The sequence below is a fragment of the Drosophila subpulchrella genome, chromosome 2L, assembly GCF_014743375.2.
Source record: "Drosophila subpulchrella strain 33 F10 #4 breed RU33 chromosome 2L, RU_Dsub_v1.1 Primary Assembly, whole genome shotgun sequence".
Classification (NCBI taxonomy): Eukaryota; Metazoa; Arthropoda; class Insecta; order Diptera; family Drosophilidae; genus Drosophila; species Drosophila subpulchrella.
Window position 1 is genome coordinate 10,796,224 of NC_050610.1, and position 13,853 is coordinate 10,810,076.

Genomic DNA, 13,853 nt, shown 5'->3' on the forward strand with positions numbered 1-13,853 from the left:
CTAGATTAATATCTCCAAGGCGTGGGAGTTATGTTATAATATACTTTATTTGCGGGATAGCCCAGGGAGCGTGCCGAAAATGAGTTTAATTCATTACCAACGTGCTAAACCGTCTTAACGGCTGACTAATTCAAGTTCAGTCGAATTCCGAGAGAGCCTCATGGAGCGGGAACCACTCACGCAGACCGGTCTCCAGAAAGTCGACTTGACTGGCGGCTCACTTGACTTTTAGTTTCGTTTCGAGTCTCGACGTTGGCGGTTGTGTACCCGCTATATTTGTAAACCTAAAAAAAGGTGTGTTAAGTGCCGACCCGAGCTTGTGACATTTGGTAAAGATTTGTCCAGCAGATCAAATAAACTCGGTGGTCATAATCCCGAATCCAGGGCCAAACGAAAGATCCAAGCCACAAACTAAGTAGTGTTACTTGATAGGGCCTGCAAAACTGTAGTTGATTATAAAAGTGTGCCTTCAAACCACTCAAAAAAAAAAAAAAACAAAATACTGTAACAAATATAAAACAAACAAATAATAACGAGTTAAGTAGAGATGAAAGTTAAACCTGATTAAAAGCCATTAATAATAATACTCAAAAAGTTTAATTACATGCTGTGCTTAGACACGCCCACAATTCAAATGGGAAAGGTAAAAAGCTAAGAAAGTACAGGTATTTTAAAGCTGAATCACCCAAAAAACTCGAAAAATACGTGCTCAAATCGTTCATCAGCGAAAAAATGCCCATATCATCAATAAAATTTATTAGATGGAACAATCGAGGAGAATGGCGGTCAGTCGGAGTGCGCCCATTGAAATGCTAATGCCTGAATAGCAAGACTCAACTTGAATTTTGATGATGAGGTCGAGTGTTCGAGACACGCAGATACATTGATGGTACAGATACATTGGTTAAGATACTCTAAAAATAATGTTTGGATGTGCTGAGGAGGGAAAAAGGTTCAATGGGTCTGTAATTACAATCCAAGAGTGATGCTTTTCCTAAGGGCTTTTGAAAAATTTTTTTGCAATAAGTACCCGAATATTCCCTCCAAAAAGGGTATACAAAACATCGGTGAAGTTCCCCGAAAACGTTCTGATCTTGTGGTTAGATAATGTTCTCTAAGACTCGCTTTTAAGAGGAAAAAAGTATTTGTGGTTTGGCAGCTTAGTCAGAATTTGGCCGACTCGAAACAGACCAAAGGCAACTTTCAAATTACCAACGGAACCAAAGACAAAACAAAGTGTGACTCACATGGGAAATAAGAAGGCCAAGAAGTATGGCGATGGAGGCTGGTCCAAGTGACAATGTTGAATGATTATGAACTTTAACAGAAACAAAGTAAAGAGAAAAAATCTGGAAAATCAGCAAATTAAATAGTTAATAAATTGCTGAACTTTTTTTAGCAACAATTTTGTTTGTGCCAAATTCCATTCATACAACGTACACCGACAAAAAATGGAATTGTAAAAATAAATCACTAAACTAAATACAAAATCTTAATAGTCATTTCAAAACATAATAAATTTCTTGATTTAATTTGAAAATATTTAAATCATAGTAGAAAATATTAGTTTTGATGTTTGTAACATTTAACGTTTAAACATTTTTAAATCATATTTAGCCTTAGCATTAAAAACCATCTTTTCATATTAAATAATTTAAATTTATTAATATTTAAAAGTAATAGTTAAATTATATATTTTAACATTTATAGCGCAACAAAATTTTAATTTAGTATGAAATTCTTGGACTATTGGACTATTACTTATTTTATCATTTAACGTTTAAACATTTTTAAAACATATTTAACCTTAGCATTAAAAACCATCTTTTCATATTAAATTCAAATTAATATATTAATACTTAAAAGTAATAGTTAAATTATATATTTTAACATTTATAGCGCAACAAAATTTTAATTTATTATGAAATTCTTGGACTATTGGACTATTACTTATTTTTTCAGTGTATATTATTGAATGAATCCGTATTTGCTTTTTCCGAGTGTCTGATCTGGTTGAGTTTATGGCTTGGACAAGGCCATTGCGGCTTAAGGGAAGCTTAAATGCGTATATCAGCTAATATTAATTGATTTTCTTGTGTTTACAGTAGATAAATAAGAGCCATGCTGCGATTCACTTATGGACTGCTCCTTCTGTGGGCGGTTTCTGCCCTGGGAAACGACAATCTCCGCGTGGCCTACGAGTGGCGGGAAATAGACTTCAAGTACGCCAGTCCGGAGCAGAGGTGGTCGGCCATCGAGCGGGGCGAGTTCAAGCCGGCCAATGTGATACCCTTTGGCCTGGAGGTCGCCGGCCACCGACTCTTTGTTACCCTGCCCAGATGGCGGGCCGGAGTGCCGGCCTCGTTGGCCTACCTTGATCTTAATGGTAAGCGCATGAGTTGCATTGTTGCAGCTGCCACATCGTTTGTGCTTGTAGTTGAATTTGAATATAATTGCCCCGCTGCAATTGCACTATGTGTGCCAAGAACTGATCTGGGATCTCAAATCTGAAAACTGAAATCTCATACCTCGGATCTCGAGTCTCGAATCTCACAGCTCGGCAATTGTTTGTCTGATCAACTAGACCATCCAAACAATTCCGTTTCCTTTCGCACTTGCGGCAATTAGCATGATAATTCCGCTCGCTGGCGTCATTAACTGTCTGACAACAACCGCACACCACAAATCGGTGCATACTGGTTGTACACATTGTATATATAATGGGGTTCATCTGGGGTTCAGTGCGGGGGCTGTGAAGTACACATTTGGTCATAGCAAGTGCACAAATTGTACTGAATGGCTTATAATCTCGAGATATTCCCAGTTCTAAGATTTCAGATCAATAGTAAATAGGTTTGGGTCTAATTTCGAAATGAGTTATCTTTATTCTGAATTTTTCTGACCTTTTTTTACATTATTTTTTAATCCTGACATACTCTCAGCTCAAAGATTTTAGATCAATATTAAATAGGTTTGGGTTTTATTTCAAAAAGTGTTATCTTCAATCTGAATTGTTTTTCTGTTTTAACTTATATTTTTTTAATCAAGCTTACAAGTATTCAATATTCCTTATAACAAATTCACGTATTTGTCTTACAATATAGGGTGCTAATTAAAATATTTCCGTATACATTTAAATCAATTCCAAGAACATAAAGTTACTTTACCTTTTACCGCCTAACCACAAGGCAAGTGGGCCAGTTGCCTTAGCCACAACTCAATCTCGGCTTATTAGCCAGTTAATCAGCTTAGACATGTGCAAATTTGCAAAGCACCAGTGCGCATTACTCACCAACAGTCAACAAATGCTCACCAAAATTTTTCGAGTAGTCTAATTAGCGGCATCCAAAACAAACAAGCAATGCAAATCCCCAAATTAATATACAACGCAACAAGTGAAGTGTTTGTTGACAATACCAATAAAAATAAATCAACCAATTTATAAGAAAAACCAAAAAAAAAAAAAATTTTAATTTAAATTTTAGTACACTTAAAAACATATTGAAATTGTTACCATACAACACAAGAATAATTTTCCAAGAATAATTAAAATGAATTTTTAAAATAAAGAAACTTAATAATAATATTAACTTTTAAAGAAATATATAAATTAAGCAATCTTTAATTTGGATTTCCTATAAACTATTTTAAAACCGAATTATTTATAGGTTACCTATCAGATTAACCTATAAATAATTCGGTTTTTACACAATAAATTTTATACAATAAATTTTCAAAAAATAATACAATTAAAAAAAATCATATGTTTTCTTTAAATATTCAAAAATTTTTGTTCTCCCTTTTTATTTTCTGTTAATATTTTAAAATATTTATATTACTTTCTTACCATTCTTCCAGATACTTCCAGCAAAAGTCCTGACCTGAAGCCCTTCCCCAGTTGGCAGGCCCACAATCTTCAAGAAGCCGAACCGGAATTGGTCTCTCCATTCCGCGTGCGAGCCGATCGATGCGGACGCCTTTGGGTTCTGGACTCCCGAATCTCTGGGGTTTTGGAACAGACCAAGATCTTTGGGGCAGCCCAACTGCTGGTCTACGATCTGCACAATGATGATCTGCTGCGACGACACGTCGTGCCCGCCGGCCAGTTGAAGCAGGGATCCTTGTTGGCCAATCTCGCAGTGGAGGACTCCGATTGTGAGAACACCTATGCCTACGCTGCCGATTTGGGCAATCCCGGCCTGGTGGTTTACTCGTGGAAGGACCAGGAGTCTTGGCGAGTGCAGCATCATTTCTTCCATCCCGATCCCATGGCTGGTAACTTTAGCATTAATGGCATTGAGTTCCAGTGGGATGATGGTCTATATGGTCTGGCTCTGTCGAAACCTTTGGAATCCGGCTACTCCACGTTGTACTTCCATCCACTTTGCTCCACCATGGAATTCTCCGTGGATACGGCAATATTGCGAAACCAAACTTTGGCCACTTCGACGATGATTTATCGGGAGTTCAAGGTGTTGGGTTCGAGGGGTCCAAACACCCAGGCTGGAGCCGAGTTCTTGGATCCTGCTACCGGTGTCCTTTTCTATGCCCTGCCCAATCTCAATGAAGTTGCCTGCTGGCGCACTGCCACTGAATTTAATCACAGTTCCCAGAGTCGCATCTTTATGAGCAACGATACTTTGGTGTTCCCTAGCGATATCAAGGTGGATGACCAGCAACGTCTATGGGTCCTCTCCAACCAGCTATCCGTATTCATCTACGATGAACTGTATCCCGGTTCCATTAACTTCCGCATTTTAACCGCCAGTGTTAAGGATGCCATTGAGAACACTGCCTGCGAAATCAGAACTTCCCCTCTGCCGGATGTGATCAACAAACTTGGTGATATACTAAACACGAATATCAAGGTGAGGGTGAATTCAGCTGCTTCCCTGGGGAACTTGAGCTCCCTGATAATCGTTGGCCTGTGTTTGCTGATGAGCTTTAGGATCTAGGTCTGGACGTACAAAAGTATCTTGCACACTCGAATGAAATACTTTCGGAATTTTAATAATTCAAAGTATTTTTAAAAACTTTTGAGTAACACCGAAGATTAAAGATCTCCGAGGATAGAGTTCTGTTGCTTGTTGGTTTTAAAAACATTTCTGATTTCTTAAAGGTACGAAATATTTTTATTTGAGTGCATCTGTATTATGTTAAGTTTTAGGCTAAGAAAACTGTAACCATGTTCGTGATGTTGATTAAATGTAAGAAGTGTATCGGAATACTTATACTTCCTAGTTCTAATACAGAACCAAGCCAGCTTAGTTCTTGACTCAAAATTTAGATTGCTTACTATCCTTCTTTTTATAAGCAATGGCTATATCGATGGTCTCATCGCTTGTTTGGGACTGACCATCCTCGGAAATCTCTCGCTCCTTCTTTGCCTGCTCCTTCTGCTGCATCTTCTTAATAAAGCCGCCACAGAAAAAGAGGGTCATCTGAAAGGAATGATTATATAATAAATAATATTAAAGGTTAGAAAATAGCTAATCCTACGTGTTCTAGTATTCCAATCAACCCCAGGACAGACAGACCCAGCAAAAATCCTAGGGAACCACCCACATCCGCTATGAATTGCGTGGTGTCATAGCTGGGACGCTCTTCAATCATCTGCAAATGGAACATAGCAGGTTCAGGCAACGATCGATGCATCATATCATTTTAGCCCCCTACCGATATCAGTTTCGTTGTGTAGTATATATAGATTTGTGTGCGGGGCTCTGGTTGAATGAAGGTCTTGCGGTTCTGAATGAAAGTTGTGTAGATTCTCGATTGGCAGGGCTGAACACAGTCGCAATCAAAGTCATCCTCATTTTCATATACACTGAAAGATAAAATTATTATTTCCAAAAGTCGAATTATGTTTCCATCCTTACTCCTTATAGTCTGATATTAGTTTTCTCATGGAAACAGAGTCGTTGCAGGGCTCACTTGCGGTTTCATGCATCCAAGGTCCCGAACACTGCATATTATCAGCCAAATCCTGCCAGATGCACTGTTCACCACACTGAAAGGACTCCAAAATGTTAGCCTAACAAAATGTATTGGTTCTTAACCTACCTTTAAGTCACTGTAGTCCTCATCGTCGGAACAAGCCTCTTGACGCGTCTGGACATTAGAGAAGTATTGGGTCTGGAGCTTGATCTCGATTTCCTCATTGACACTTACAAAAACATATTCCACACGCCCAGAACCCTTCATGTTGATTTCTGGATCGGAATAGGCTTTTAAGCTTATGTATCTTTTCATTAATGGTAAGCTTACCTGTAAAGTTTTCCTTCTTATCGTGTATGAAAACATGCCAGCCGATACCACCTGTATCCACATCGCTGGTTGAAGTGGTCAACATGGAATGTTCTAGCATCAGGGAGTATCCCACGTCTTTCGAAACTCTCTTGGCGGGTTCCTTGGGCCTAAGGGTATAACACCGACCCATATAAAAGTGTAGACTGCTGTTCATCACCACATCTAAATAAAATCGTTATATGATATTTGTATTTAATATATTGTAAATGTATTTAACCTACTACTTGGATTTTCGTTAAGTCCGTAAAATACAAAAGTGTCACCCATATCATGAGTGCTATTTTCAAAGAACTCTTCCAGAGATATTTCTCCAAAAGGATAGTTCATCCAGCAGGTGGCGTATTTCGGGTGGGGACAGGCACCGCCAGAAAGGCGCTAAAGAAATATACTTTGATTTAACCTTACTCTAAGTAGTTTTTAAAAAACTATCAAAAACATTATATTATTTTCTTGATACACTAACCGTTAGCATCTCCTCTTTATAAGGCGGCTCCCGACAAATGGTGACCGCCGGCATTTCGATGGTTTCGTTTAGGCTGTAGTAGGAATGCGTGGAGATGGGTGGATCGTAGAGCTTGGAGAAGCACTCGTACAACTGGACAATGACCACAATGCAGCAGGCGAAGAGGACAAGGTAGCGGATGAGCTTGGCTGGATCACGGAAGATCCAGGCCCGAGTCTCCGACCAGTAACCCATGGCGTGCGGAAAGTGAAACTCTAGTGAGCTCGGTGGTTATGGATACACGTTTCTGTCATGGCTGAGGGCCAATATCTTTGGTCTGTTGTGCGGCTTGTGCGAATTCCCACAGTTGGTCAAGATAAGACTAATATTGATTTACGTGCCGTGGTGGCGATAAGCTCCATTCACCCCATCGATCGCGACTTTATAGCCGGTCATATGTGTGTGGCCGTGTTTATCCGACTTGTTTACAAAACGCTTAGTGCCGCTAATCTTAGCGTAACATTACCTATAATTAATTAATTAATGATAAGACTTTTGCAGATAATATGCTCAAAAACAAAACAAATTCTTCGTTTCTGAACTTTGCAAAACAAAATCGTAATCTTAACGAGTTCCTTATGTAAAGACCCATTTGCGGTGCCTTAGCCTGTTTTTAAAGCATTTTAATACGATTTTGCAGATAATATGATAAAATACCATACAAATTCTTCGTACTCTTACGTTTGCAAAACAAATCTTATTCCAAATGAATGCCTTATATAAAAACCCATTTGCTTATCATCAAGGCGCCTTAACTAATGATAATAGTGTTGCAGGAATTATGGTTAAATACACAGTACATTCTTAATATTTAAAAATTACAAAATCAAGTCTCCATCCAAATGAATGCTTTATATAAACCCTATTTGACCCCAAGTTTATCATGAAGGTCCCTTTAAATGATAAGAGTTTTGCAGACACCATGCTCTTTCTATGTATTTTAAAATTGCAAAAAGATATTTCATTCCAAATGATTGCATTATATAAAGACGCATTTGCGATGCCTTAGCCTATTATCAAAGCACCTTTTCATGATAAAAGTTCTGCAGACACAACGCTAATTCTTTGTATTTGAAGATTTGCAAAACAAATCCCATTCCAAATGAATGCCTTATATATAGACCCATTTGCGATACCTTAGCCTATCATCAAAGCACCTCGCACGGGCATAGTTTGACCTTATAGACAGCCAAAGCGAAATCTATGCAAACACCTAGCCATTAGCGAGCCATGTATAAGGAAGCTATATAAACAGATCGGGATATATGGCCAAAGCTTTCGGGGCACAAACAAACAATGCGTGGTGGATCCAGCTAGATCGTGTAGAAGACATTCCTCAGTTGTGACGTTAAATCAGAGCAGCAAAAACATCCCAACCCAAACCGACCCACTGCTATATATCCAAGCCCCTATATACAACGTTCCTATGTACAGTGCTGGGAAAGTCAAGAAAGAAAAAAAAAGAAGAACTAATAAACAAAAAGAAACTTGCTACTAAAAATAGACAAATTGAAACATTTCATGAGATGAAAACACCAACATAACGTGGACATGGACGTGCTGACGAGCACGGCAAAAAAATGAAAGAAGGAAAAAAAGAAGAGCGCTTCTTTACAGATACAGATACAGATACGAATACAGATACAGATACGATCGCATTAGATCTGTGTATCTGGCGTATCTGTGAGATATGTTGACGGACTTGTCGGTCGGCGTACCACACGGCGTATGCGTTCTGCGCCCGTGGATCCGTGGATCCGTATAGTTAGTGCCCAGGACGCAGTCCCTGTGTGCGAGTGTGTATCTCTACATATATCTACATAGTAAATTTTAAATTTTAGATACTCTCGTTCGCATACATAGAGAACTGCAGAGCTGAGTAGAGCGTACGTTCGCTTGTGTTGAACTTCTTCGCAACTAAATAGCTTTTGCTTTAAATTTAGAACACAGCGGCGGCTATATTAAACGCATATGAAATGTTTTTTAGATTCAGTAGGTATGCTGCTGGCAAGGTATATAAAGAATCCACCATATATAATATATGTATATACACATACAACTAGTACGAGGTCCTACACCCGATATTTGTATGAAGAACTCTACCTGCCATTTCAATGTTTTATATTATCTGCCCCCTTAAAACTTTCTAATCTTATTATACATATGCGATACGACCCAAATACATTATGTTCTTCCCTCGCCTTTGGTGGAGTATGAAATATGTTTTAAAAATACACTTTGCTTGTCGCTCATAAATTTCTAAAAACAAAATCGAAAAATACTTTTACATTCGGTTCGGTACTGAGTCATTTCCATGCTGTCTTTATGGCTATATGGCTGTACATTATTAATCAGAACGCATACACACATTACGCGCAGAGGCGTCCGCAGGGGGGGAGGGTATATTGCCCCCCGTGCAAATGGAAAATATTTTCATTTCCCATTTTCACTCATCATTAATAAAAGTCTCGACGCTATATAGACTTCGATTATTGCAATTCGCTGCACTTGAGTTCTATAGTATGGTAGTGGGCTATATAGTCGATTCTATGGCTGGCTGCCTGGCGTACTTGGCTGCAGTCGGTTTAATTGGGTGACAAATGCTTACAGAAATAATTTTTAATGCTCCACACATCAGTGACTAATACTAAATGATTCGATTGGATTGCCTAATTAATTAGCGATAGATGGCATCTACATACAACTATGGGTAGAGACATCTTCTGCGGATCGGTTTTGCATTATGCGTGTGCGATTTTCAATTGAGCCGAGGCAATTAATCATTTCAGACCACACGGGTCCACATCAACACCCAGCTGAGGGCTGGAAAACGTTTTCTGTTTTATAGATTGCATAAATATCTAAACAAAATTGTGTATTGGAAAAATAAACATGTTGGGATTCGTTTTGGCCACAGACCACAACAACCATGGTGGAAATAGTTTAACCAAAATGATATCATAGATTTATGAATAGGGTTTTCTGGTAACTTTTATTATTTTTGTCGGTAGGCTTGATATATTTTAATGTTTGGGCTATTCCGCAAGAAACGTGACAAAAACCTTTGGGTCACTAAAGAAATTATATATTTTTTAATGAGGAATACTAGTTGTATTGCATCATATACAATTTTTATTTTACGAATAATTTGGAGAGATCAATATAAGTTTTGATTTTTGTTTATTTATTTGAGAAGATTTAATTAATTATTAAAGGTTATTTTTTTGACGTTTAAATATTTAAATTTAATACAAATTTTCTTTATATTATTATTATATATTATAGCAGAATTTCATATGATCTAAGCAAAAAATATTTTTAAAGAAAATTACGGGATCCAAATGGAAAATAATATATATTTTTTGTCAGCTTTAAGAATTAGTTTTCAGTATGATTTCTCAGTAGGTACGTATATATGGATTCATTATAATTAATGCCTGTAACATCAGTTTTCTCTGTTAGTGATCAATCAAAGAACAAAGATCCATAGTTAGAATGTGTTAGTATACGGCTATATTAACTCTAGGATTGACAGTTGCAAGTGCAAATGTCAAAATTTCCGTCCATCGCTCCATTGGAAAAAGAATTTGGCAAGACGTACAATTACCAGATATTTCTTAGGATGACCAAAGCCCCTGTTGCATAACCCACACGTAATGCAGGAAGTATTCCTTCATTTGTCATGCCATGTGCTACCTGGCAACGAACCTCCTCCTGCAGCCTCCCCACCAGGCTAAATCATTTGCGAAATTAAGAGAGATCTCTGGGGTAATGGGTGTGGATGTGGGCATGGGATCGGTGCACCAGAGATGCGATGCAGATGCCGCCGAGTGCTCGACGTTGACCGACGATCGGCGCTCGAGGATTACGAACTACGGTTTGGGGGTTGGGACTTGCGGATTGCGGAGCAACCGGCCGACGATGGATATTTTTATATCGACAATTTGGATGGGTTCCAATGCATTTAGACGAGAGTTATCTATAGACTATGCATGTATTTTGGTCACGGTTGGCGTTTTTAAAATATTTTCATTTTATGTGAACCAATTGGTTGTGCATAATTTTTAGGGAATACCATTTGAGAAAAATTTCGGACAGGGTTACTGATATCTTTAAATGAAACCTATAGGGCGGAATGTTATTAAACTAGGATGCATTTTCAGCCATACCTGAGCGAAAAGCATTTACAGTTCGACCTGGGAAATAAAGATCATTTGAATACAATATTTTTTTTTTGTTTTTAGTTTTTTTTATGATATTCTTAAAAGATATCAATTATTTCCAATAAAAAACAACAAAACTAACATTTTTGATGCCCAAATAATGATTTTAAAATATTACTAATCCCCAATGCTAACATATTTGATATATAAATTCTTAAGATTTCTTAAATGGTGATACTGATTTATATATTATAAGTTCAGATTTCTGAAATAGTGATAGAGAAATACTATATTTGCCAACAAATTTTATTAGTATGGAACTTAGTTCTCAGTGTACTGCAAACATGTTTTCAAAAATTGTTGTTTTATAAAGCTTAGATTATTTTAGAGGTTAAATATATGTATACATTTTCAATATTTTGAACATGAAAAATTTAAAATGCTATTGTTGTTAATGGGTGTATGTAAATATGTAACCAACTTCATAAACATTTTTTTTTAATTTAAGAATTTAGTTGATAGACTTAGAACATTGTCATAAATGACAGGATTTAAACATATAAAATGTTTTTATGGACAAATATGGGTCAACATTTGTGCTAATTCATGAGCAATTTACTTTTCAGTTTGCCATCGTTGATGATGATTTATGATCCGTCATACAAAAGAGCACAAGCCTTATAGAAAAGCCATTTGCAAATGATCTACTAACCGACTTGGGGGCTCAGGTATAGGTATACCCACTACGCATCTGGTTGGGGCTTTAGGCTTTCCCTGTGATCTGCCTTTCTGTCACAACCAACCCTCGTACCTACCCCCCAAATAAAAATGCCTTTCAAAGTGTCTTCTTTTTGGCAGCGACTATGGGTGGTGTTGATTTTGGCGGTGCTGGTGGTGCAGGTGCGGAGGAGGACCTCGCACATCGCAGTGTGGCGGCAGCTTCGAAATAGCCCATTGCAAGCAATAATTGTTGCTGCCTCGTGTAGACAAGCAGCCCAGCCCCTGAAGACCCCCTCGACCACCCTGAAAAATTTGAGGGAGGCCGCCAGTGCCAAAATACACAAAAAAAGCAGCACTATCTTGACACTAAATTGCAAAAATTGCTTTGCGTCAATGACTCAAAAAGAAAATGTGTTTTGTGCTTTTTATTAAAAATTGGGAACAGAAAAATGGGTTTGTATTTCTGCAAGGATGCAGGGGAATCATCTAGAACAACTTAAAACCTGCCCCCGGGAGACCCATGATTTATGACCACTAAATGTTTATTCTTTTAAAAACTAATAAACAAATGTCTACGGGTTTTCATGCTGAGGATTATACACCATTATAACTTTTTGCCTTGCATAAATGAAAAAGAAATACTAAAATAATTTTGGCTCTTTAACTAAATTCTTGTTTTTTGTTGTTTTTAATGTCGAGTTTATGTTTTCCTCCTATTTTGCCGACAACTCTTGTCGACAATGTCACAGATTTTGTTTCAGAAACCTAACAGAAATTATGATAATTTTATATGTGAGAAAAGAATTGAGAGCAGCATCCCCGGCCCAAAAGAATAGAGACAAGAGAATTGAGACTTTTTAAAACTATAAATATTCCCAAAAAATGTTTGAAATTTGTTTTTGTCTGAATTTATGCGTTGTTGCTTTTTCGCGTATTCTTTTTCCGCTACAATTTGTTGCTTTGTTAAATCTCAAATATTTTAAGCGCTTCAAGTCATTATGAAAAGTATTTGTCGGATACCTTGCAGTGGGTGTATATGGATGTATATCTTGTATTTTCATTTAATATATTTTTCTGCCAAAAATATTGCATGTGTAATTTTGTAATTGGTGGAAAATTATGAATAATTTTTGTGTCGGAATTTGACACAATTGTGAGGGGGGGGGGGATTGAAATTCTGTTGGCATTTATCATAATTGTCTTTGTCAGCGTTATGGATTTGATAAATTCCCGACAAATCGGCAGAACACGGATTTCATAATGCACTTGTATTTGCATTGGTATTTGTATTGGGTTCTAGCATTGAAAGCTAAAGATTTTCGCATTGCATTGCTTTGAAGGACGCCGACTACATTGATTTGATGTGGCATTTCTCTGGCTATCTATCTATATCTAGAGTGCGAGTATCTCTATCTATTTTTTGTGCTTTGTGGCTGCTTGCATTCTCTGGCCCATCGATGTTTTCTTGAAGTTCACATCTTTATTTTTGGCAGACACGAATTTTTCTATGCTAGGATGACAGCTCATCAATCATTAGGTCGAAGGTTCTGGGTTTTGGGTTGTGCCATGTAACCATGATCCAGATGGATGTTTATTGATCTATATTCCCATTGATTGCTGTCGATCGATCCTCTCGAACAGCTGTTTGGCCACTGATCGTAAAGTGATCACCGTTCGAAAGGAAGCCCACCTAGCGCCGCCTGATCTCCCACATTGGTGCCAGATCGAATTGGCATTGAGGTGACCAAAAGCCAAAACCAGAACAAAAAGCGAAAAATGATCACCGAGAAAAACAAATAAAGATCCCCCAAACCAACCATACACATGTGTGCGTCTAGAAATGATATGTGAAATAAGTAAAAAGAAAGCTCGAGCGTAGAAAGAGCGGAGAAGAATTGCTTCACGGCGGAAAAGTTGTCATTGAAATGGATTTTACTATCCGACTTGACTCATGGGAGAAATATATGCGAGAGAGCTCACGCAATAGACGGAGAAGACGAGCTTTTCACTCTCGATTCCGCAACGATCCTGATTGCATCATATGCTCACACATATGCCCCCCATGCCATCCCAGCCCCCCAAAGAAATGCCCACTTGCTAGAGAAGAGGAACCAGAGCAGCCAAGTGCTGCTAGACCGAAAAAGGGAGCAAGAAAAACC

General features: G+C 37.9%; 2 protein-coding genes across 4 annotated transcripts; one reads left to right on the top strand and one right to left on the bottom strand.

Moving 5' to 3' along the window:
* The first annotated feature begins 237 nt into the window (after nucleotides 1-237).
* Nucleotides 238-5,225, top strand: LOC119548314 (protein yellow). Of its 3 annotated transcripts, none has more exons than XM_037855491.1 (3): nucleotides 238-294; nucleotides 2,106-2,386; nucleotides 3,859-5,225. In XM_037855491.1, exons 2-3 carry the CDS (start codon nucleotides 2,122-2,124, stop codon nucleotides 4,953-4,955), a joined length of 1,362 nt encoding a protein of 453 aa, XP_037711419.1. In that variant the 5' UTR covers nucleotides 238-294; nucleotides 2,106-2,121; the 3' UTR covers nucleotides 4,956-5,225. The 3 variants fall into 3 exon arrangements, with proteins under 3 accessions (XP_037711419.1, XP_037711422.1, XP_037711420.1); XM_037855494.1 differs by having other exon boundaries at nucleotides 270-294; nucleotides 2,109-2,386; XM_037855492.1 differs by lacking the exon at nucleotides 238-294 and adding an exon at nucleotides 309-329.
* A 28-nt stretch (nucleotides 5,226-5,253) lies between these two features.
* On the bottom strand, nucleotides 5,254-7,179 carry LOC119548315. The gene is made up of 8 exons (XM_037855495.1): nucleotides 6,773-7,179; nucleotides 6,531-6,684; nucleotides 6,268-6,471; nucleotides 6,064-6,212; nucleotides 5,880-6,010; nucleotides 5,677-5,827; nucleotides 5,500-5,613; nucleotides 5,254-5,441 (listed from the first exon to the last, which is right to left on the bottom strand). Exons 1-8 carry the CDS (start codon nucleotides 7,004-7,006, stop codon nucleotides 5,277-5,279), a joined length of 1,302 nt encoding a protein of 433 aa, XP_037711423.1. The 5' UTR covers nucleotides 7,007-7,179; the 3' UTR covers nucleotides 5,254-5,276.
* Nucleotides 7,180-13,853: the final 6,674 nt, after the last annotated feature.

Bases quoted from the DNA above. Each gene is read 5' to 3' on its own strand.
- LOC119548315 (XM_037855495.1), bottom strand. From the start codon at position 7,006: ATGGGTTACTGGTCGGAGACTCGGGCCTGGATCTTCCGTGATCCAGCC. The intron at 6,213-6,267 runs GTAAGCTTACCA...ATTCCGATCCAG, and splicing joins TAAGAAGGAAAACTTTACAG to AAATCAACATGAAGGGTTCT. The intron at 5,614-5,676 runs GTAGGGGGCTAA...TTCCATTTGCAG, and splicing joins ACACAACGAAACTGATATCG to ATGATTGAAGAGCGTCCCAG.
- LOC119548314 (XM_037855491.1), top strand. From the start codon at position 2,122: ATGCTGCGATTCACTTATGGACTGCTCCTTCTGTGGGCGGTTTCTGCC. The intron at 2,387-3,858 runs GTAAGCGCATGA...CCATTCTTCCAG, and splicing joins GGCCTACCTTGATCTTAATG to ATACTTCCAGCAAAAGTCCT.